The sequence below is a fragment of the Brassica napus genome, chromosome C1 (assembly GCF_020379485.1).
Source record: "Brassica napus cultivar Da-Ae chromosome C1, Da-Ae, whole genome shotgun sequence".
Classification (NCBI taxonomy): Eukaryota; Viridiplantae; Streptophyta; class Magnoliopsida; order Brassicales; family Brassicaceae; genus Brassica; species Brassica napus.
Window position 1 is genome coordinate 1,258,522 of NC_063444.1, and position 24,245 is coordinate 1,282,766.

A 24,245-nucleotide genomic window follows, 5' to 3' on the forward strand; every position below is an offset into this window, starting at 1 on the left:
ATTTCATAAGAACAACACCTGTTTGAAAATAACAACAAAGTGAGGAGTGGGGGAATCTTGAAATAAATAAAAAAGCGAATGAAAAGCTTTAGAACATTATATGAAAAATATTTATCTTATAAATTATGTTTTAAAATTTTACTGGTGTTAAGCTTTAATACTTTCGTTTTATAATCCCAGATGTCTGCTTTGAATCGCATCTATTGTACAGTAATAAGTATTGTGATCACTACAACCTAAATCTTCTTTCGAGCACATGCAAAATCGGCAAAGAAGGCGTTTTAGGGTTCTAATTTGTACATTCTAATTCGAATGGGTACACTAATCTATATTTCTTTCACCTCCATTTAAAGATCACGAGCTGACTACTGCCCTTCACTATTCCTCTTCAAATGAGCCAATCATATTCCAAAAATATTTGATCACTAGTTAGCTATGTAGAAATATCTAAACAGTTTAAAACATATTAATGCAACTGTCAAAATCAGGCCGACCCTAATAATATTCATGAATATGTATTACAAAACATCATCAATCCTTATAAGTTATGTAAATGACTCACCTAAATTCCGAAAACATGGTATACGTATCATCACATGCCAGACTTTTTGGTTAGTACTTTTAATATAGATATTTCGGGCTTTCTCGGACATATATAGTTTTTTTGCCAAATTTTTTTACAAAACTTTCTTTAACAATACTGAAAATTTGTATTGGGGAGGTAACTGGAGGAGAGAGATGTAAGGGTGGGATTGGAAGAATATGTTAAGAAGTGGAGACATGGCAGTGTTCTCAAAGCAGACACAAACACTTGGTGGAAGAAAGAGAGAGACAAAAGGCTTTAGCTTCCATTGTCTACTTCTATATATTTTACAATGAAGTTAATTATAAAGCATTCTCAAGACCACAAAAAAAATTATACGTACGTTTGGTTGTGTTGTTATTCGCCACGTTCCACTGTTCAATTCCTTTCATATGACTCCCATCATGTTCTTTTGTCCCCTCTTTTTTTTTCTTTCTTTTACATCCTCTCAGAATGAACAAACTTTAGAAAAAGATAAAAGCAAAAAAAACGTGACACACTAATTTTAATAAGGTATGCAAAAGCCCCGGTTCAACTTGGGAGTGCGAATCTAGTAGTCACTATTTAGAATTAAGATATCCAAATGATGTATATGGACCGTCAGACTAATCGAGTTGAATATCTGGGTTTGTTTACAATTTTATGTATCTATTATCACCCATTCTAACATTTCATAACTAAAATTAAACAAAACCCATCCATTCTAACATTTTTCTCAACAAAGCTCATCCATACTACGTATTATGTTCTGTTAACTCGAAATATATTTTTAATATCATAAAAATTAGAATGATAAACTTTAGAAGCAATCACTCTCCTTAATTCAGTAAAAAGAAACACTCTTCTTAAGACATACATAGAAATATCTTTACCCAATTTAGGAGGCCAATGGTCCAACATCTGTAAGGAGAGTCCACATCTACAAGCAATTAACATCCTGAACATGGACTAAAACTCGTTTTAAGATAATCAAGTAAAACTAATTAATGATTAACTTAGGAGTTGTAAGATGACGACAAGTCCCTACTACACTCCAACCACTTTAAAGTTTCTACCATTTTTCATTTTAGATGCCCAAGAATATCCTCTTTGGCTTTAGACCAATTAAGAGTAATCTAAGTCATTTGTTTCCTCATTGGCCACCCTTTTTCTTCTAACTTTTTAGTAATGAAAATACAACCTTTTTGTAAGCGTAAAATTTTCATTTTTATAGAGTAGGATATTTTTTGGACGTTTTTTTTGGTCAAATTTTCTTGGACGTTTATAATGTCTAAGTGTAGATGCCGTTTTTACTACTGTCCCTCGGCATATTTATATGAAGCAATCCTATAGAGCTCCAAGTTTTAAGAAACCTACTTAAAACTCAATCTAAGACTTTAGCAAATATACAATGTAAATAATAAGTAATGTATAATCATACTGATTATATAAAATTTATGATATTTGAGTTTTACTTTAAAGTTATTCTAGACCTTTGAATAATCGTCCGTTAGCATGTCTTACTCATCTTTGAATTTTGTCAACCGGTACGGTAAAATATATAAAGTTGTAAACTAAAATCTTAGGTAATTAAATACGATTTAGCTTAATTTTCTAGCTCTAATCTACTAGCAAGGGCACCGATTATTTTTCCCAAAATATAATGAACAATTTCTTAGCATGGATCCCTAACCACGAATGAAAAGAAAACAAAAGAGAAAGAAATTCTAAAGTAGGATGATCGGGACTGATTGGGTCGTGGAAGACATTGATACAAGTGAATGTCCTCTCCATTGGACAGTAGTCTCATAAGTCCCTTATCTAGTGGTGTTCCCTCCAAACTTTTTATAGTTTCCTAGATGCTCGCAATTATTACTTTCTACCATACGTGTAGACTGTGTAGTACATTACTTCTTATCCTTCGATTTTAGTAATAAATAAAATTTTCACTTTAGTAAGTTTCACGTGCCAAGGCCTTCGACTTTCCTTCTCGTATCAATGACGTATAAAATATAGAGTATCGTAAGTGATGTATTGTACTGTACTTTATATGGAGCGCGCCATCATTTTTGTATATATGTATGAAGCAAAAGTTCCAATTAATGGGTATCGACCATATTTTAATTTTTTTTGTCTCTCATATGAATATTGAGTATAACAAATGAGAAACACTTATAATAATTTTTATCACTTTAAAAAAAAATTGTTGTCAATGCTTTTATTGACTTTTTTTTGTAGTACAGTCCGTTCAGGTTGGGATCCCAATAGTGGATATTCTTACAAACAAATGAACAATAGTCGTCGTACTACCCAATATAATGGTGCTGGCTTTGTGATTGTTCATCACAATGCACGATGACTATGTCTTAATTAGATTTGTTAATTACCTAAACAGGAAAGCCTAATCATCCTCTTTACGACATTATTTTGGATCTCTTTTGCAGAGCTATACATACATGTCTACATGCATACTAGATTATTAAAGGTTTTTTATAGCTGTGAACGGAGGTAAACGCAAAACTAAATAAGATATCGCGAAGACTAAGAATATTTATATCAATTCAATCAATGACATTTAAAGTCTTTTATTAGTTAATTTCTAGTTATAAAATTATGTGTTTGGATAATTCCAAGCTTGTGGAAACTTAACATATTATTAGATGTTTAATATGTTAAGATAAACACAATAAGAAAACCTAGAAATAGGAAAATGAAGTTTCTATTTAGGTTAGGTTTGTGTTTTTCATATCTCACATGTTAAAGGGAATTGTCTTTCATATAAATATAGGTCTAATGGATATGTGTTCCATATGATCTGAGAGAAACATATTGACAGCTTTAGTTTTGAGTAGTTTCTAAAGCTAATAAGAAAAGTTATTCTTATAACTCTTTGTGTTTCTAAGAGATTTGAATTGGTATCAGAGCCTCAGGTTGGAGACTCGATCTAAGCTTAAGTTGTAGCTTAAGATCCTGGTGCTTGTGAACAAGAGATCGCGACGGCAAGATGGCTGACGTGACTAGGGCTCCACGCACGAAGGACTTTGGATCTACATCCATCCAATGTCCGATGTTGTCACCGACAAACTACACAGTTTGGTCGATGAGGATTAAGGTTCTACTACGTGTTCATGAAGTGTGGGACACAATCGAACCCGGTTCAGATGATCAAAAGAAGAACGATGTTGCGATAGCTCTTTTGTTTCAATCTGTTCCAGAGACTTTGATTCTCCAGGTGGGAGAACAAACCGCATCAAAAGAGATCTGGAATGCCATCAAGTCGCGACACCTAGGAGCTGATCGTGTAAGGGAGGCGAGACTTCAGACGTTGATGACAGAGTTTGATAGGTTGAAGATGGATGATGCAGATACGGTCGATGACTTCGCGGGGAAGATATCGGGCCTATCATCCAAAGCAACCTCGTTGGGAGAAAACATAGAAGAATCCAAGATGGTCAAGAAGTTCTTGAAGGGTCTTCCAAGACACAAGTATATCCAGATCGTAGCATCACTTGAGCAAGTCCTAGATCTCAACTCGACGGGGTTTGAAGACATAGTTGGAAGGCTTAAGGCGTACGAGGAGCATGTAGGAGAAGAAACTCAGAAAGAAGACCAAGGGAAACTGATGTTTTCGAAAAATGAAGAGCATAGTCAGAGGGGCTATGAGAATTCCCGTGGTAGAGGAAGAGGACGGAACGGTAGAGGCAGAGGTCGAGGTAGGTCACACAACCAAAACCGTGCGTCACACACCGAAGATAACAACTCGAAGAAGAATCGTTCAAAGCTGATATGTTGGAGATGTGACAAGCCTGATCACTACGCAACTGTCTGTCCCGAAAAGACAGAGAAGAATCAAGAAACCAACCTAAACGAGACAGAAGAGGCTGATGCACTCTATGTACACGAGGTGGTGTTTTTGAACGAAGATAAGGTGATTCCGAAGAATCTTGATATCGACAAAGGCAGTGCAAGTGTCTGGTATTTGGATAATGGAGCGAGCAATCACATGACAGAGAACAAGGAGTTCTTTTCGAGTTTGAATCTCAACACCAAAGGGAAGGTGAAGTTTGGTGATGGATCGTGTGTTGACATTGTAGGAAAGGGTGTGGTTACCTTTGTGTGCAAGACTGGAGAGAAGAAGGCACTCAAGGACATATACTACATACCCGATCTGAAGCACAATATATTGAGTCTTGGGCAAGCAACAGAAAACGGATGTGAGGTTAACATGAAAGATGTCTACTTAACGCTCACAGATTCGCATGGAAGGTTGCTAGTTCGTGTGACAAGATCTCCAAACCGTCTCTACAAGACCCCTATGGAGATAAGCTACCCGAAATGTTTACATGTCAGGGACGTAGATGCTACATGGAGGTGGCATGCTAGGCTGGGACATATAAGCTATGGAGTGATGAATAACATGGTAAGGAAGGAGATGGTCGTAGGAATGCCGTGTGTAACACACGAAGAAAGCGTGTGTGACGCATGTCTCGCAGGGAAGCAGATCAGACAGTCATTCCCGACTAAAGCCATGTTTCGTGCGACAAAGCCATTAGAGTTATTGCATGGAGATTTGTGTGGTCCAATCACACCACCAACGCCTGCAAATAATAAGTATGTCTTTGCCTTGATCGATGACTTCTCTAGGTATATGTGGGTTATGCTATTGAAGGAGAAGAGTGAGGTATTCGATCGATTCAAAAGGTTTAAAGAGAGTGTAGAGAAGCAGACAGGCTCAACCATCAAAACCTTTCGCACCGATAGAGGAGGAGAGTTTACCTCAGCTGAGTTCAATCTATTCTGTGAAGAGAATGGAGTTAAAAGGCACCTAACCGCGCCTTACACACCTCAACAAAACGGTGTTGTGGAGAGGAGAAACCGAACCTTGATGGGAATGACAAGAAGTATGCTGAAGGCAATGAAGATGCCAAACTACTTGTGGGGTGAAGCTGTACGACATTCAACTTACCTCATCAACAGAGTTCCTACAAAAGCCTTAAAAAATCAAACGCCATACGAATGCCTTACATCGAGGAAACCAAATATCAAGCACTTGAGGATATTCGGTTGTGTAGCTCATGCGAAAATCACTGGTCCTTATCTGAAGAAGTTGGATGAGAGATCAAAGAGTATGGTCAATCTTGGAACTGAGCCGGGTTCCAAAGCCTACAAACTTTATGATCCAGACACAAGGAAGGTGATGGTGAGTAGAGATGTGATTTTCGATGAAGAGAAAGCTTGGGACTGGGCGTCTACAACAAACCAAGCTGATTGTGAACCGAGCATGCTTAAGCTTCCACATGAGGGTGATATAGAAGAAGGTAATGATCAAGGTGAGGGTCATGAACAGGAAGCTATAAACCAAGATGAGGAAGAAGAAGAAGATGCGGATCACAATGCAAACCAAAACGGTGGAGGTCAACCACTGGTGACCAGACAAGGCCGAACCATAACAAAACCAAGATATCTCGATGATTATGTGTTACTTGCAGATCAAGAAAGTGCAATGCTGTTGCTCACAGTGGATGGCGAGCCAGAGAACTATTTTGAAGCTGAACACGTACGAGAATGAGTTGAGGCGATGGTGGCCGAGTTAGAGTCTATCACAAGAAACAAGACATGGAAACTTGTGGAAAGACCGGCTGGAGTGAAACCTATAGGGTTGAAGTGGATCTTCAAGATCAAGAGAAAGGCGGATGGTACAGTGAGCAAGTATAAGGCGAGACTTGTGGCAAAAGGCTATGTACAAAGAGAAGAAATAGATTTCGATGAAGTGTTTGCACCAGTGGCAAGACTTGAAACCATTCGGCTCTTAATAGCCCTCGCAGCAACGAACGGTTGGGAGATACATCACATGGACGTGAAGACCGCTTTCTTGAATGGAGATCTAAAGGAGTTAGTGTATGTAACTCAACCTGAAGGTTTCGAAAAGAAAGGAGAAGAGGATCGAGTGTATGTGTTACACAAGGCTTTGTATGGGTTACGCCAGGCACCCAGGGCCTGGAATGTAAAACTCGATCAGGTTCTCAAGGAGATGAGATTTGAGAAGTGCACGAAGGAACCATCAGTGTACTGCAAGACTGAAAGAGAAGACGTCTTGATCATTGCCATCTACGTTGATGATCTATTTGTGACAGGAATTTCACTTAAGGTGATTAAGCAATTCAAGGAGGAGATGTCTAAGAAGTTCGAGATGTCAGATCTAGGTAAGCTAACGTACTACCTTGGCATAGAGGTGATTCAAGGAGCATACGGAATCAGAATAAAACAAGAGAGGTATGCTCAAGGAATCCTGCGTGACACAAAGATGGAAGCGTGTAACGCAACTCAAATTCCAATGGAGGCGAATTTGAAGATCTCAAAAGCTGAAGATGAGCAAGAGATAGATGCTACCGAGTTCAGAAGAATCATAGGATGTTTGAGGTATCTGCTTCACACAAGACCCGACCTGTGTTACGCAGTAGGTGTTCTTAGCCGATACATGCACAATCCGATAGACTCTCACGGACAAGCCATCAAACACATATTGCGATATGTGAAAGGAACAACAAACTACGGTCTGTTCTTCAAGAGAGATGGGTCAAGGAGTGTTGTTGGTTATAGTGACAGCAGTCACAACATTGATCTCGATGACGGGAGGAGCACATCAGGACATGCATTCTACTACGGTTCATCACTGATTACTTGGGCGTCGCAGAAGCAGCAGACGGTTGCATTGTCATCATGCGAAGCAAAATTCATGGCAGCAACAGAAGCAGCGAAGCAAGCTATATGGATCAAGGAATTGTTGAGTGAGATGCTAAGCAAAGAAGGCGAGAGAGTCAAGCTTAGGATCGACAACAAATCAGCCATTGCTCTAACCAAGAATCCAGTTTTCCATGGAAGGAGTAAGCATGTTCTCAAGAAGTATCACTTCATTCGTGAGTGTGTGGAGAACGGGCATATCGAAGTGGAGCATGTGCCGGGTATTGAGCAGAAGGCTGACATCCTTACCAAGCCATTAGCAAGGATTATGTTCAAGCAAATGAGGAGCTTAATCGGAGTTCAAGAAATTGATCTCCCTAATTCAGGTTGGAATTAAGGGGGTGAATGTTGGATAATTCCAAGCTTGTGGAAACTTAACATATTATTAGATGTTTAATATGTTAAGATAAACACAATAAGGAAACCTAGAAATAGGAAAAGGAAGTTTCTATTTAGGTTAGGTTTGTGTTTTTCATATCCCACATGTTAAAGAGAATTGTCTTTCATATAAATATAGGTCTAATGAAGATGTGTTCCATATGATTTTAGAGAAACATATTGACAGCTTTAGTTTTGAGTAGTTTCTAAAACTAATAAGAAAAGTTGTTCTTATAACATATTGTGTTTCTAAGAGATTTGATTATGTTAAAAGAGTTATTCATTTAGAAGTATTTTTTGTGAACCAAGAAGTAAATAATCATTTTAGTATATAAATCATTTTATTTCTTAATGTACCAATTGGGGGAGGGGGTGAAATATCGAAAAACTAATTGATACTTGCAGATGAGTTTTAAATTAGTCAATTGTCTCGGTTATCAACGTCGTGTCTTTACAATATGAAACAATACTAAAGATGGTGTGATAAAGAAACCACTTTAACTAATCCTCCTAGTTAACACAGAAGACTCACAACGAGTCTCGGGAGTGTAATTATATCCAGTGGCAGTTTCGAAATTTTCAAAAACAAGAAACCTACATCAGGAAAATAACACTTCATACAAAAAAAAACTCATTTCTTGGCACTCTACACCCCCTTTATAAATCATAGGTCTTCTTCCTCTTCCCCAGCACAACTTCTCTCATCTCATAAAAAGTGAGACAAATTAGGATAGAGAGAAAGAGAGGGATCCAAGAACATGAACCACACTCTGGATGATCAGAACATGGCTTTTATCTCTCAATTGTACCCTGATGTCTACACTCAGATAGTACCACAACAAGGTTTGTCCGAAAATTTCAATCATCTTTTGTTTTGAATTACGAGAAAACCAACATTTAATGGATTTTCTAATAAAAGGACAAGTGGATTTGTTTTCTTAGTTAGTTTATCTGAAAAATTAATCTATCTTATCAGTCAATCTATCTTTCTGTTTTGTTTCATGACCTGGAAACCCCACAAATTTAATGGAAGAAGTTATACAAATTCTAGTGGGTTATCTATTAGTCTTTCCCAAAAAAGAAGTTCTCGACCAACACGCGTAGGCCTAAAATATTGATATAATATACGTACATGTAAACACACATCAAGAAACTGAAAAGTAAAGAAAAGATCCAAATATTATTTTATATAACATGTTTCTGTTTTTGGCGAATTACTAACTTGCTTTTTATTATTTTGGTCGGTAGGTGAAGTGAAGCCACCGAAACGAAGGAGAAAGAAGAGCAAAGCAGCGGTTGCTTCCGGAGATGGAAGCAATTGCTTGTTTAGGAAGAGAAAGCTTACCGATGAGCAAGTGAACATGTTGGAGATGAGTTTTGGAGATGAGCACAAGCTTGAGTCAGAGAGGAAAGATAAACTTGCGGCGGAGCTAGGGCTTGACCCTCGTCAAGTTGCAGTTTGGTTTCAGAACCGTCGTGCACGGTGGAAGAACAAAAGGCTCGAGGAAGAGTACAACAAACTCAAAAACTCACATGACAACGTCGTTGTCGACAAGTGCCGACTTGAGTCAGAGGTATAATTTCTTTTCTGTTATTCTATTTATCTCATAGTATTTTTTTTTTTGTTCAGTTATTCTTCTAACTATGAGTTTTAATACGGGTAGGGAATGTTTTTAGGTTTATCATCATCAGGTTTATCCACGATTGTGATAATGATATTAATGGTAGATAGAACTAAACAAATATTTTCATTAAAATGTATATCTAGCTAGTTAAAATACGAAAATATTTTAGAAATTTTATATTTTCAACTTTTTTACAGAAATTTTAAACAAAAAAAATCAAATAATTTTTGTTTGTTATTTACCTTATTCTTTGCTTTATTTTATTAAAAAAATCTCAAAGATTTCAGCCAAAAAAAATTCTCAAAGAGTAATGTAGTTTACACATTCTTTTGGCAAATTATCTTTAACTGGCATAAATGAACATGAGCTCAAGGCTCGAAGAACTTTGCATATAAAACAATAAATAAGTCACCAGAGACTTGAGTTGAGAACAGAAAAAAAGCGACATCGAACAGTAAATTGCCACCATATTACACAACATAAAATACTTTTAGGCGTTCCGTACAATTTTTTAACCTTTATAATAGTCGCTTGTCTTTGTCAATGAGACTCAAAATTATTGAGGAGACCCACTAACAAAAATCTCTTTTATTTAAAATTTAATCAAACGTTTGCATCAGTGATTAGTTGCTTACTGATAAATATTAACGTTGCGTTTGTTTTCCTCAGCTTCTTCAGCTCAAGGAACAGCTATATGATGCAGAGAGGGAGATCCAAAGATTGGCAGAAAGAGTAGAAGGAGGCTCGAGCAACAGTCCAGTTTCTTCTTCAGTTTCGGTGGAAGCCAACGGGACGCCGTTTTTTGGAGACTATAAAGTTGGAGACGACGGTGACGACTACAGTAACCTGTTTTATCCGGTCCCTGAAAACATCTACATTGATGGAGCTGAATGGATGAATCTTTACATATAAAAACTCTAGCTTAATGTAATATTTTAATTGTATCAACTAGTGTCGTGAATTAGGGAAGACTATTTTAGGTAAATTGGTAGATTATATAAGTGCTCTATTTCTAATGTACAAATAGTTAAAATAACTATGGATGTCTCGCTAGTGTAATTTGGCAATCGTGATGTAAGCAACAGTTGTTACGTAGCTAATTATGAGCAATCTGTATTAATTAATGAAGCAACTACGTGATTTAGATTTTCACCCTCTTTCATGGCGTTTGACCTATTCATGAGTTTTTTTTGTTACAAGTTTGCAATGTGTGTATACTTTAAATAACATCATATATATCACATAATTGAGGAAAATTTGTTCTATATGAGTTAAATTACTGTATCCTTGTTTTAATATGTTTAATATATGTAAGTGTAACATTTTGTTATGTTGAAGCTATGGAAAATTTTGGAGTGCGCATTTCTTGAGTTAGATATTAGATAACTATATTGATGGATCCTCTGTTCTTATCAGTTTAGGATTCATTCATGAAAGTGACAAATACATACCGTTTTACGACTTTAAAGTTTATAGCTCGCCACTAGCAGCTAGTAGTTGTCTTCATATAAAAAAAATTTACTAGCCAACAAGAAAAAAGTACGGCTGTAAAAGGAGGGTCGGCTACAATATGCGATGCAAGATTTTTTTCTTATATAGAAATATTTTGTAGAAGTCTAAAAGATAGAGGACTAGATGAAATGCACATGAGAAAAATGGTTGTTAAAACTTTATATGTTGATGGATAAGAGTTTGCCAAATTTAAATGAAAGAGGAGTTCGGATAAAATATACCTAATTTGGTGAAACATTAGGAGGTCAAGTTTTAATAGTCACTTGACAACGAATGAGTAGGCCTATAATATAGTTAGAGAACAGTCATATTGGCTCTTTAAGTAATATATTGACCATTATCACCGGTGATAAGAATCGCAAACAAAAAGTGAAAATGTCTCATATCAAAATAGTAAACATGAAACGATTACAATTATCATCTGGTTACGTGCATCAGTATATGAGATGAATAATCAAATGGACCTGAGGCTGTCAAAAAAAGTTTGTGGATTCAAACCATCAGTGTTTTTGGTGACACATTCATAAAAATGATTCGGACAACTACGTACATACATTCTAAAAAATCAAACTGTTTTTTTTTTAACATGATTTGAGGATCTTTGATGCTAATAATAAATGCAATTTGCAACTATGTATACAGAAAATCAAAGTGTTATTTTTTTGTTTTGTTTTGACATGCATTACTAATATAAATTTGATTAAGTTGTTTTGAATTTTGATCGACGGTCTGATATTTTTTATCTAGACATATACTAAACCCTGATTCAAAATCATAAAACGAAAAAAAATTCCGGGCTCATAAAGCTTAGAAACTGTGGACCCACGAAGAAAGGTTTGGCGAATAAGTGAAAGATTTAATGATGTTTGGGTAAGTAGAAAGCGAAGTGTAAAGCAAACGTAGTGTAATGGCTCTTTCCTAAAACGATTTGTTTTCGCAACACATTCGCTGTATCTAGTGGATATGTTGTAGTATTATATTGTCCGGAGTCTTCATACGAAAAGTTTGTCACCTTTCTTTTATATGGTGACCAGTCACATCAATTACCTAATGGCTAAATGGTAATGCTGATGCCCCACGAAAGATTCTACATTTATTCGAGATCAGTCGCTTTGCTAGCAAGTAGCATCAACTAACAAAGGAAACAAATATAAATCAAGGCCCGATGGGCCTATAAAGGCTATCTTGGTGTCTACCAAAGTAGCTTGGTAAGGAGCCCGTCTTGAACAATAGCATTATGATTTTGATGCATGGGTTTTTGGGTGAACTTACCCATAAAACAATGATTTTTTCTTTTTACAAATTGAAAATATTTTTTTAAAACAAATCTTCAAGTTATAAGCCATAGTCATTATTGCTGAGAACGCTGCGATGGATCGATTGTACGAATCTTATGTAGCTAGAGGTGCCTCTTTTTGGATCTCAAGCCTGATAGCATTTGAGAAAGTCTAACATCTGCGGTGAAGCATGGGTATAGTTTAGAATTATTTTTTGGTAATAGAAAAACTTATATCTGTTACTTTTGTGTAAATGTGCCTTTGTTAATGGGATCCTTAACGTTTGTTATATAATAGAGATATATTCGATGAAAAAAAAGCCATAGTCATTATTCAGCTTTCGATTTTTCGCGTTAAAAATATAGAACTAAAAATTATCTTCCACTTTTTTAGTTTTGTGTCCAAAAATCCAAATAAGTTGCACTATACAAGAAGGAAAAACATGTTTAAGTACTTTTTGAAAATATTACAAAATAAATTTAAGTGTAATCTAAAAGGTTTACAAAAAAATAAAGTTACTATTGTCATCAAATAAGTTCAAAAATTTATTTATTTTGACAACAAATATATATATTATTTGTTGACAAAAAGAAATTACTATTATTTTCGACATCAAGAAATGATTAGTTTTCCTTGTGAAATAAATGAGTAAAAGATGAGTCACAACAAAGAGTAGATACCGTGTCAAAACCTTATCCAGTAACACGTATACAGCTGGACACCTCCTTGTCGCACGTGTCAGATCATCAAACCCTAAATCCCCAAAAAATTAAACCAAAACTTTCCTCTCTCTTCTCGTTCATCCCCTCCTCCTATTGGACTTCGCCACACACCAACCACATCGGGCAATAATCTCAAAGCTTCTCTCTTTTTTAAAATCCTTCTCCTCCTACCTTCTTCACTTTCCCGAGAGAAAAATTGGAACACTTTTATCTTCTTCGGAGCTGAAATTGAGAGATTTTTTTTATATCTGTGTCTCTGTCTGATCTGTCGGAGAGAAGGAGAGGACGTGTCCTTGCATCTTTGTCTGACTCTTTCTCTATAATTTAGGTAAATATCCTACCTGGACTTCCACATGGGTCTGATTGTTTTTTTTCTTTTTTCTTTTTCTTTTTCTAATATCTCCTCTCCTCTCTTTGCATGTACTCTGTTCTGATCATTGTCTCTGTCTGTTCGTTGAACAATCCATGTAATTAAGAGATTTTGTTTCTGTTGTTTGGGTTCGTGTAAGAACACACATATTATGTACTTGCTTTGCTATTTGTTCTGTTTCGAAGTTATTGTCGTCTCGAATTTTCTGTGTTTGCTCCTCTTGGGTATTTTGTGATCTGAAGTAAAGTCTCTGTTTTTGTTAAATATGTCGGGTAGAGAACACAAAGCTTCTGTCTTTTTGAGTTTTTTTGGATGACTAAATCCTCTGTTTGAGCTGTTCCAAAGTCTTTTGTAATTAAGGTGTTTAGAGATTTTGTTTCTGCTGTTGGGTTCGTTTTAAGAACATGTCATGAACTTTGCTGCTCTCTCTGTTCTGTTTAAAGTTATTTAATTTGCTTCTCTTGTGATCTTGTGTTCTGTAGGAAAGTCTCTGTTTTTGTTAAATATGTCGGGTTAGAGAACACAAAGCTTCTGTCTTTTTGAGTTTTTTTTGGATGCCTAAATCCTCGAACTGTTCGACAAGTCTTTTGTCTTAACAGGTTCTTTCTCCTTTGTTTTGTAGCTTATAAAACAATGGGAACAAGCGAAGAAAAGACGCCTTCTAAACCAGCATCCTCAACACAGGTTGCTCATTCTCCTCTTCTTCTCCGTTCGTTGAATCTACATGTGTGTTGACTTTCATGTATCTACTACCACTTGTTCTGCAGGACATTCCCCCCACACCTTATCCAGACTGGTCTAACTCAATGCAGGTTAACTTTCGGTTCTCTTAATGTGACTGTCTTCTTTCTTGACAAACACACATAATGTGTATTCTCGTTTCTCTTAAGGCTTATTATGGAGGAGGAGGTACTCCGAGTCCTTTTTTCCCATCTCCCGTTGGATCTCCTAGTCCTCACCCTTACATGTGGGGTGCTCAAGTAAGCTTCCCTTTTGCTATCTTTGTCTTTGAATAACACTTAGCACGAGTTTTATTTACTCTTTGTTGAATACTTTCAGCACCATATGATGCCGCCTTATGGGACCCCCGTTCCGTACCCAGCCATGTATCCTCCAGGGGCGGTTTATGCCCATCCTGGCATGCCCATGGTAATAATCTCCATACCATTTAAGTTCGAAACAAATGATAAAGTAAGTAACTTGCTTAGCACCTTCCTCTATTAGCCTCCTTCTTCTGCTCCAACCAACGAGACCGTGAAGGAACAAGCCCCTGGAAAGAAGTCAAAAGGGAGCTTGAAAAGAAAGGGCGAAGGAGGTGAGAAGGCGCCTTCTGGTTCTGGGAACGATGGTGTATCTCACAGGTATAACGCTCTATTCAATGTAGATCATGATGGACTTTGATGATGTAATTATGCTTTGTTTTGTTTTGTTTTGTTTTGCAGTGATGAAAGTGTCACAGGGGGTTCATCTGATGAAAACGATGAGAATGCTAACCACCAGGTGCTGATCTTAGTTTGGACTTGTTCCCTGTTTACTTAAATGCTTTTGTGTAATTTTTTTTAATTGAGTTTTGATGTTAATGTAGGAACATGGTTCAGTTAGAAAGCCTAGCTTTGGACAAATGCTGGCGGATGGTAAAACTCTTGCATCATCAGTACAAGCTCTTATGGTTTCTTCTTGCTCATGCTTTTTTTGTTTCCTTGAGCAGCAAGTTCTCAGAGTAATACTACCGGTGAGATGATCCAAGGTTCAGTTCCCATGAAGCCACTAGCCCCTGGGACTAATTTGAATATGGGAATGGACTTATGGTCTTCCCAGGCTGGTGTACCTGTGAAGGTAAAAGACCAAACCATCACTCATTTTTGCTGGTCTGGTTATAAACTCCTGTGCGCTTACTCAAAACAGGATGAAAGAGAGCTCAAGAGGCAGAAAAGGAAACAATCTAACCGTGAATCCGCCAGGCGGTCCAGACTAAGGAAGCAGGTAATGTTATTATTAGTATATAGTTTCTTCTGATGTTTAAGTTACTCATTTGTTAATTCACCTTATTGAATATAGGCGGAATGCGAACAGCTTCAGCAGAGAGTAGAGAGTTTGACTAGTGAGAATCAGAGCCTGAGAGATGAGTTGCAGAGACTCTCTGGAGAATGTGAGAAGCTCAAGACTCAGAACAGTTCTATTCAGGTAACAACAACAACTCTTACCGAAAATTTTATGAGCTTTGCTTCTATTCATACGGAGTCATTGAATATATATATATATACAGGATGAGTTGGTAAGAGTGCATGGACCAGAGGCCGTGGCTAATCTAGAACAGAATGCTGATGGGTCTAAAGATGGCGAAGGAACAGATTAACACACTTAGGAGACATGCAACTTGATAACGTATTATAAAAAATAGTTATTTGTAAACCAGTCTGAAGTTATTTGAGATTTACGTGACCATGATGACCATACAACCATTTGACGTTTTGTGTAATAGTGATTACCATACTTGATGCTACACTTGTTTGTTTTATTAGTCTTCGTGATCGGATTCAGATTCTTCCAAGTCTCGTATTGTTGCTGTTGATGGTTCTGGTTCAGGGCTAATGTTTGGTGTTTCTTCTTGTCGTCCGCTTGGTGGTGGTGCAGTTCCATTGCCTGTGATGTCGTTTTGAGATGTCCAATAGTACCAAGAAATGAGCTTGTCCGTGAACACTTCAACAAGGCTGAAAGAACCATAAGCTGCAAGGAGAGGGGATAAAAATCAAATGCCATGTGAACAGATGAAGAAGGGATATGATTAGAAAGGTGACTGCAATTGCAATACCAACCCGCCCAGTAAATAAGCCATTTTCGTTGTGCACTCTGATCTCTATTCTCAATTGCCTTGAAAGTTGAGTATACTGGCAACCCGATGCCAATGGAACAGCTTACATGAAACAAGATTCAGACATACATCAAGAAGTTTCATCCTTCACAGTTATACCTTTTTAATAAAGTAAATAACTCCAAAAACAACAAGGAGACAAAACTTATTCTATTGATTGAACCAAAAACAACAAGATTCCCCAACAAGATACTAACACTTGTCCTAAAGCCGATCATAATGAAAACACTCTTCATAGTTTAACGACATAAAAAAAACAAACAAGAATCTTACCATGCGGTACGAAGTACGATATTGGAACCAAGAGGAGAAAGCAGTACTCGTAATCCAACCTGAAAATTTCCATACAGAAAACAAATATTTCTCTCAAGATGCGATGATCAGACAGAACCGCAGACGTGGTTCACAGTAATATTGTATTAGAACAAGACAATACAAACGTTGTCATTAAAATACTAATGAATCCACACCATAACATGGATCCAAAACATAACCTCGCTGGTGAAGCCTGATCCGAGAAGCGCCATGGATGGAATCTGTGAAGCAAATCCGCTCATCGGAGATTATTCATACACTCACTCCAAGAATGATCAAATCACAGTTACGCTTGTTTATGAATAGTTTAAACACTCTAACTCAGACAGAGACTTTACGTAAGAAACTATTTTATTTCCTTATTTAAATTAGAAAACAGTCGAACACCAAAAAAAGATCAAAAACAGAGAGACAAACCGAAAATATTGAAGGCGTATATAGATACAATTCGATTCTATTATATCATATCATTTTGTTAAACCAAACCAACTCTAAAACAACCTACAAACCAGTAACGGTTCATCTTAATTAAAACCTCCAAGCCGACGTGGCAACCAGCGCCCTTCCGTGCCAGCACAGCACCAGCTCCTCCTGCCGTTTCGCCACGTGGAACCCTCTCACCTGCGCCTTCTCCAGCAAACACTCCGCCTGAAAGATCGCGAACTGGCTCAGCTGTATCGACCTCATCCCGGCCCCGCAGAACGCTTCCCGCCACGTCATCTCTCCAACGTTTCTCCTACCTCCCGCCGTCGTCTCCACCGCCGCCGCGATCTTCGGCCGCAAGACAAACGCTTCCACGATCTTCTTCACCAGATCTCCCGGAGGAGCCGCCGCGTCGAGGGACTCAAGCACCATCGTGTAGAACTCGAGAGCCGTGACAAACTCCCGCCGGAACGATCCCGCTCCGGCGATCTCCGTCCACCCTTCGCTGTCGACGAAAACAACAACCTTCGGAAACACTCTCCGTAAGTTAGTCACAAACTCGGCGATTCCGCTCAGACGTCGGAATATCGCCGGAGATATCAAGACGACGGTTCTCTCTCCGTCGACGAACCTGATCGCCTTGAAAGACAGCATCTCGAACGTCTTCATCAGCACGAACTCGATCTGGAAACGGATCTTCATCTCCGCCGCGAACTGAGTCAAATTCTCCTTCACGAGGCGCGTCTCCACGGCGCACTCCTCCGCCACCACCGCCGTGACTCGTAAAAACCCGCTGCTTATCGATTTCTCGGCGATCTCCCTCATGAGCGACGCGTACTGTCCGCCGAACCCGATGTCGAAGTCCACCACGTGGACGAAGGGAGAGGAAGAGGACTGCTGCGAGCTCAGGGAGTCGAGGATCGCTTGGTTCGCGGTGAAGTGAGAGAAGAGAGGGATCGGGGAAATACCGGAGAACTCCTTAACCGCGCGAATCTTTTGAACGATCTCGGTCCAGGAAGATAGTAACCGGGTTTGATTCCGGTTCGATCCGGTTAAAAGCGAACCGAGAGCTTCTTTGAAGTAAAACGCTGCTCTTTGTAACGGTCTTCCCGCGGGAGATCGAAGGCGTTGGTTGAGGCGTGATAGAATCACCTGAGCGAGCTGTAGCTCGTCTGACTCGACGCAGTCCACGACTCGGATGAGGTCTTCGACGAAATCGAATCCTCCTCCATTGTCGACGCTGTCGAGGGAAGTGAAACCGTAACCGGCGGTTTGGTTTTGATAAGCATCGGATGAGTCGAAATCGGACGGCTGGATCTGATCGGGGAAGCCAGGGAGGTTGGAATCGACGGCGTAGAGTGGTCCTATTGCGGAGTCCGTTGTTGTGAACTCTGTCTTCAAGGGGTTGGGTGTTGAGTCATCGTCTAGCTCCAGCTCCTTCATGATCGAGTCCCAGTCCATGGAACGCATCACATGTTCGTCCATCGATGGTATCTGATTATTGTTGTTATTATTATCAGTACTGTTAGTGTTCGATGGTTGGTTGTCTTGAGGAGACGAAGCCTGGACCTTCATGTTAGTGTGTAAGAAGAAAGGTGAGGCAACAAAAAAAAAATAGAAAGAAAGGGAAAAAAAAAAGTAGTTTTTTTCTCTCTGTGCAAGTGTGGAAGAAGAAGAAGGTGGCGGGGCTTTTGAAAGGTATGATGGGCAAAGCTTTTTATCCTAGATTGAGAAAGTGCGTTCAAAAAACGTTTTTTTTTTAACTTGGTAACCGTGTCTAATCCGGGTTTTGGTTTAGGGAATATAAAATCCAATTGGAAATTGACTTGTATTTTATTCCGATTTTTTTTTCTTATTTTTAATCCAGATTCAAATTCTTACCGACCCGTCTCTTTCACCTATGTACATTTTTTTACCGAAATAAATGGATTAAATCGGTTGTTTTAATGTGTGTTTATGTTTTAATTCACCTTGGTTTAACCAAAGTGTATTATTACAGTTGGGAGATTGGCCAAAGTCATGACATGAGAAGAAAAGCGGCGAGGCCAGTTGGGTTTTGTGTGTCATGTAATACTGTTATTAAGCATAATATATTCCCAAAACTATATACTATATTTAGACAACTAGCAAATTTTCCAAGTGCTCTAAAGGGCCGAAATACATATAAAGTTGCTCTGCTTTAAAAAAAAATCGGCTGAAAGAGATACAAGCTCCACTCAGGCCTCCACTACGTTGAATCGTTGATCATCTTCAAGAAGGCAAAAGTTGATAAAAGAAAGTTACAAAAAAGGTTAATGATTTCTTTTCTTTTGTCTGTGTAGGATCTTTTGAGTCTTTCTCATCCTAATGTATACACTATGCAATTTAATATAACGTAATTAAATTGTATATAAAAATTTATAGGAAATTCATATATTTTAACACTTAAATTATGAGAAAATATTATGTAATTTTTTATACGGTAATATTTTACATAATATCGTACGAGTTACATAAATTCCGAGTGGACTGATACCAATTAAAAACAAAAAATTTTAACGGACAATAATTCCCGGTGCTTGCGACCAAAAAGGGAGGGAGAAAGAAAAGAAAGGGAGTGACCACTGGGCTTTATGTGGATCCCACATTTGGACACGGTAAAAAGCAGGGGAAAGTAAGCGGGCCCACGATTGGCTAACTTTTGAGGTAATTTTGTCGGAGATAGTGCCTTAGAAGCCCATGGGCCATTGGAAATTTACCGAACCGAGATTGACTGATCATTAAGTCAGCGCGTAAGAATCACGCCCACTACTTACTTAGCCCCCCACTTCTCCTCTCACTGGAGAAAGAAGAAGAATATGTTCTCTCATCTTCACTTATTGCTTTCGTTTTCATGGGAAATGATCTCTTTTTCTTTATTTTTTTGATGCACCAGAAAACTACAAAGCCCATTCCACATTCTTTTGAATATACTTTCTTTTATTTTCCTTGTATTCCGAAAACATTTAAAGTTTGAAACCATATTCATCTTATTCGGTTGATAATACATTAATTCCGAGCGTAAACGATTGAAATAGCCTTTTGCAACCATGCCAAACTAATCATGAATTGTTGAAAGCAGAACAAATGATCATGCATTATACTGAAAAAATGCATAGATATCGTGGAGGAAAGTTTCCTTTCATTGCAACCTTTACTAACGTGGAAAAAAGGTTCCTATCATTAGTCACTTATTCATCTTTTTATTTATAACATAAAAACTGTCTTTTTAATCTTTAAACTTTATTTGTGCTGAATAATGTAGATTTTATGCGTTGTAGCGGCTCAATGAACACACTAAACTACTAAAGCTCCTTTGCGGCAGCTCTCTCTCTCTTTAGTTTTTAATGTTAAATTCATGACTAACTCCTCATTTTTGTTACTTTCTCTGTGTATTTTTATAATATAGAGAAATAACCATGCTTGATATATTCGATCGTGTGAACACTTACGTGCAATGGGATCCACTTGGATCATAGTCTCATGTAGATTATACCGTACATTTTATGATGTTTATCTTCGAGGATCAGACATGAAATACAATGAGACTGTCGAGTTCTAATTGCGGAACATAAATTTAATGATTCTAACACAACTCATACGCCGAGTGAGTTATATGAATTTTTTCAATTTTTTTAATCTCAATTTTATATCAAAATCAAATATGTTTTCGATTTTTTTTTTAATGTGTTTCGAATAATAGCACATCATTTTGTTATGAAAATATATATATTGTGAATTTCAACTCAAATGGTAATATGACAAGTGACAACACTAAGAACATATCAAATGGTACACTATTTTTTTCTTCTTCAATTTACTATAGAATAGACCAACTCTATAATAGGATTATCTTATTTTATAATAGATTATAGAGAAAAAATAGTATACCATTGGAAATGGTCTAATACAAACCACTAAATTACATATTTTTGCTGTTCGGTAATAAAAAAAAACACATATAGGTGAACTATACGTTTTCATTATGCTCCGAACGTCTTGTTGCTTTAAAGTTTTAAACCATTAGACTATCACAGTATCAGTTGGTTATTTTGTCAATGTTTTCATACAGCTGATTCGGTTAAAAAAAACAGATGTACCTATATGTACAACTATTTATCTAAAACCGGTAGTATACGTTATAACGAACACGGAACACAGTATCACTTGGTTATTTTGTCAATGTTTTCATACAGCTGATTCGGTTAAAAAAACAGATGTACCTATATGTACAACTATTTATCTAAAACCGGTAGTATACGTTATAATAACGAACACGGAACGCTTAAATAAAATATTGACTGTTAAATGTTCTGCGTATACTAATGTCTCCAAATAGGACAAAATCTTACCTACATGACCGGAATTTAGAATAAGAAGATGATTAATTTTCATAAATAATGTTGGTAACTAGAACAAGTTATGTTTATTACACACGTGATCATATATTAAAACAAACGAATGAACGATCATATCTTATATTCCTACTCTGCCAATATGCTTTTACTGATCGACCAATGGATTCTCTCGTTACCAAAATTCTTCCACTGCCTTATTCTTTAAATTTTGTACTGGTAATATTTGAATATGTACTGTGCTGTAGTGAGTGTGATACCTCATAGTTAAGATGATAGGAGATCTATGTGCATGGTAGTAATATTTGTTTTCGTACGTTTAAATTTAAGCTCGAATAGTAGTTAATTTGCACAGTAAAATTAACACAGCTACGTATTTTCTTGGGAAAATATTATTCAAGGAGAAAGTTAAAGTCTTATACTTAGGAAGTAAGGAAAGGAAAGAGAGGCTGATGATCCACGACACCAGACGCTTCTTCCTTCTACTAAAAGAGAGAGGCTTCATGGTCACAAAAGCAATACCTTGTTTTTATGGTAGATTCTTATTTTGTGTCACTCATAAATAAAAATACTTTTATTTAAATAATACAAATGAACATCGTTCTAAAAACATCTTTCCCACAAGGGCATGATTGATAGAAAAAGGTTTTGATACAAATATTTGGTTATTGCATTGATCATATGTTAGTTCGATAATACGCAATGAAAGGAATCATCTATCACTAATGGTTAATTTGTAACTGATTAACGGTGATCTTTCTGTGAAATCTTGAGTTTCAAATATTCGATCAACTGTATCTATTTGATTTGGTTCTTACAGCATATACTGAGATTAAAAGAAAAAAAAGCATATTACTGAGATTAAATAAGTGCTATATATTACTAAACCTGTATTATAATGAATCTTCAATAAATGAAATAAGTAGGTATTATACCCAGATACATCTAAATCTAGTAAACTATATTATTTTGTCTGGACTAGATTAGTTTTTTTTGTTGTTTATGTTTTTTTTCCTGTTTTGCAGTAGAACATGTACTGTGTTTTCAGCCAGCTTTTAATTAGTTTAGTAGCTAGATTTCACCGCTGTGAATTTAGCTGGTGGTGGTAAGATTTTAACTCGGCCTAAAACTAAAAATAAGAAACTAAGATAAAAAAATAAAATATTAATATATAGTCAATAATGTACCGACAAAAGAAAATAAAAGAAGGAAATAAATGGAGGATCTTCTATTTTGCAACACATTGAGTAGTCACAACATGCTTTGTGAGACTCTCCCTCCCCTTCAAAGAATATATTACTTTACACGTTTTATTATTAGTTAATAACTATCTTTGTAACACTTTTTGTGAAATGTTATCATTCATTTTTAAAAATATTTTTCTTTTAAAGAATTTTAATCTTTGCAGTTTGTATGATCATATATTTGATCTTTTGTCTATGATATCTAGTGATTTGTTCGGGTTTACGATCATATATCTGTAACATCCCGAGTTTTGATATGTGAAAAGGCTTAAGAGAATTGATTTGGTTACCTATGTCACCAAAGTTGACTTATCTTTTCCGGAGCACATCCTGAAAGAATTTCAGAGTTAAGCGTGCTTGACTTGGAATAGTGGAAAGATGGGTGACCTATCGGGAAGTGATTCGCGATAGCGTGCGAGTGAGGCCAAAGCACGGAAAAAGGTCGGGTGGTGATTGCAGGGTCAGTAAACAATGATTTCGAGCATTGGAAAAATTAACGGACCGACCGTCGGACAGGATGGGGCCCACGGGCCGAGAGAGCAGGCGTGGGTGGCCCATTAGTTGTGGGCGGTCGGGGCGTTACAAGTGGTATCAGAGCCAGGTTAGCCATCTCAGTTGAGACCTGAGAGGCGTCTTGAGACCTGTCGTGGGCCGCAACGAGGACGTTGCGTTCTTTGAGAGGGGGTGAATTGTAACATCCCGAATTGTGATATGTGAAAAGGCTTAACATAATTGATTTGGCTACCTATGTCACCAAAGTTGACTTACCTTTTCCGGAGCACATCCTGAAAGAACTCCAGAGTTAAGCGTGCTTGAGCTGGAGTAGTGGAAGAATGGGTGACCTATCGGGAAGTGATTCGCGATAGCGTGCGAGTGAGGCCAAAGCACGGGAAAAATCCGGGTGGTAATTGCATGGTCAGTAAACAATGATTTCGAGCCTTGGAAAAATTAACGGACCGACTGTGGGATAGGATGGAACCTACGGGCCGAGAAAGCAGACGTGGATGGCCCATTAGTTATGGACGGTCGGGGCGTTACAATATCTTCTGGAATTTTGTTATCTCCGCGCGAATCTGCTAAAGATGATAAATGTTTTCAGAAACAAAGCATTATATATAATACTACCATTTTCCATCATTTGATACTATTTGAGACAAATTTGTTATATTACTAGGTGCTATACTCACCAATCACCATAACACCCAATTGTGAATATGGTGAGTATTATACACACCTAGACAAATTTCTTAATCAAAGTGAATATCATAATTCCATCATAGGAAGAATCTGAATTTATATTATTTGTATAATGTTGTGCTCTTTGTCTACTAAAATTCAAAATTCACTATGTTAATGTGAATGTTTAGGACTTCGCTGATCCCATCTTAATTAGTCCTATATGGGAACAATTTTATATTCTTTTTTTTTGCTCTAACAATTTTATATTCTTGCGTACGTTGTTAGTGTTAGATGATGTGATTGTAGATCGTAACTCTTCCATTTCGCAGAACCAAACATGTGGACTGTTTATGACCATATAAGGTATGATGTGATAAACAGCTGATAAACTTGAGACTTGAGATATAAAAGTTGTTTGTCCACGAGCCAACAATTACCCAAACACACGCACGTCGTCCTCAACTTGACTTCCAACGAATATATATTTTCCTCACTCATAAGTCATAAAGTCAATTACACAATTCCTAGATCAATTTGCATCATAGTTAGTGTCTATAATTCTCATACGTTACCAACTTTGTTTGATTCTATTTATTTGGTATTTGCCGTTTTTGACAAGTAAGGTACGTGTAAACTTTGGCTAACCGAATAA

At 37.2% G+C, this 24,245-nt stretch overlaps 4 protein-coding genes across 7 annotated transcripts; 2 read left to right on the forward strand and 2 right to left on the reverse strand.

The window, feature by feature from the left end:
* Positions 1 to 8,325: 8,325 nt before the first annotated feature.
* On the forward strand, positions 8,326 to 10,406 carry LOC125580523 (homeobox-leucine zipper protein ATHB-40-like). Its single transcript, XM_048745046.1, has 3 exons — positions 8,326 to 8,524; positions 8,930 to 9,255; positions 9,976 to 10,406. The coding sequence occupies exons 1-3, from the start codon at positions 8,440 to 8,442 to the stop codon at positions 10,216 to 10,218; spliced, it is 654 nt and encodes a 217-aa protein (XP_048601003.1). The 5' UTR covers positions 8,326 to 8,439; the 3' UTR covers positions 10,219 to 10,406.
* A 2,464-nt stretch (positions 10,407 to 12,870) lies between these two features.
* On the forward strand, positions 12,871 to 15,735 carry LOC125580525 (G-box-binding factor 1-like). Of its 3 annotated transcripts, none has more exons than XM_048745050.1 (12): positions 12,871 to 13,145; positions 13,787 to 13,871; positions 13,955 to 13,999; positions 14,078 to 14,167; positions 14,247 to 14,336; positions 14,412 to 14,548; positions 14,630 to 14,687; positions 14,773 to 14,821; positions 14,896 to 15,023; positions 15,093 to 15,170; positions 15,246 to 15,371; positions 15,454 to 15,735. In XM_048745050.1, the coding sequence occupies exons 2-12, from the start codon at positions 13,821 to 13,823 to the stop codon at positions 15,541 to 15,543; spliced, it is 942 nt and encodes a 313-aa protein (XP_048601007.1). In that variant the 5' UTR covers positions 12,871 to 13,145; positions 13,787 to 13,820; the 3' UTR covers positions 15,544 to 15,735. The 3 variants fall into 3 exon arrangements, with proteins under 3 accessions (XP_048601007.1, XP_048601006.1, XP_048601005.1); XM_048745049.1 differs by having other exon boundaries at positions 12,873 to 13,145; positions 13,810 to 13,871; XM_048745048.1 differs by lacking the exon at positions 12,871 to 13,145 and adding an exon at positions 13,221 to 13,284 and having other exon boundaries at positions 13,810 to 13,871.
* LOC125580526 (HVA22-like protein k) lies at positions 15,555 to 16,773 on the reverse strand. Of its 2 annotated transcripts, none has more exons than XM_048745052.1 (4): positions 16,554 to 16,773; positions 16,333 to 16,391; positions 16,004 to 16,101; positions 15,555 to 15,914 (listed from the first exon to the last, which is right to left on the reverse strand). In XM_048745052.1, exons 1-4 carry the CDS (start codon positions 16,614 to 16,616, stop codon positions 15,706 to 15,708), a joined length of 429 nt encoding a protein of 142 aa, XP_048601009.1. In that variant the 5' UTR covers positions 16,617 to 16,773; the 3' UTR covers positions 15,555 to 15,705. The 2 variants fall into 2 exon arrangements, with proteins under 2 accessions (XP_048601009.1, XP_048601008.1); XM_048745051.1 differs by having other exon boundaries at positions 16,530 to 16,633.
* LOC125580524 (scarecrow-like protein 15) lies at positions 16,708 to 18,494 on the reverse strand. Its single transcript, XM_048745047.1, has one exon. The coding sequence runs from the start codon at positions 18,370 to 18,372 to the stop codon at positions 16,903 to 16,905; it is 1,470 nt and encodes a 489-aa protein (XP_048601004.1). The 5' UTR covers positions 18,373 to 18,494; the 3' UTR covers positions 16,708 to 16,902.
* Between the last annotated feature and the right edge of the window lie 5,751 nt (positions 18,495 to 24,245).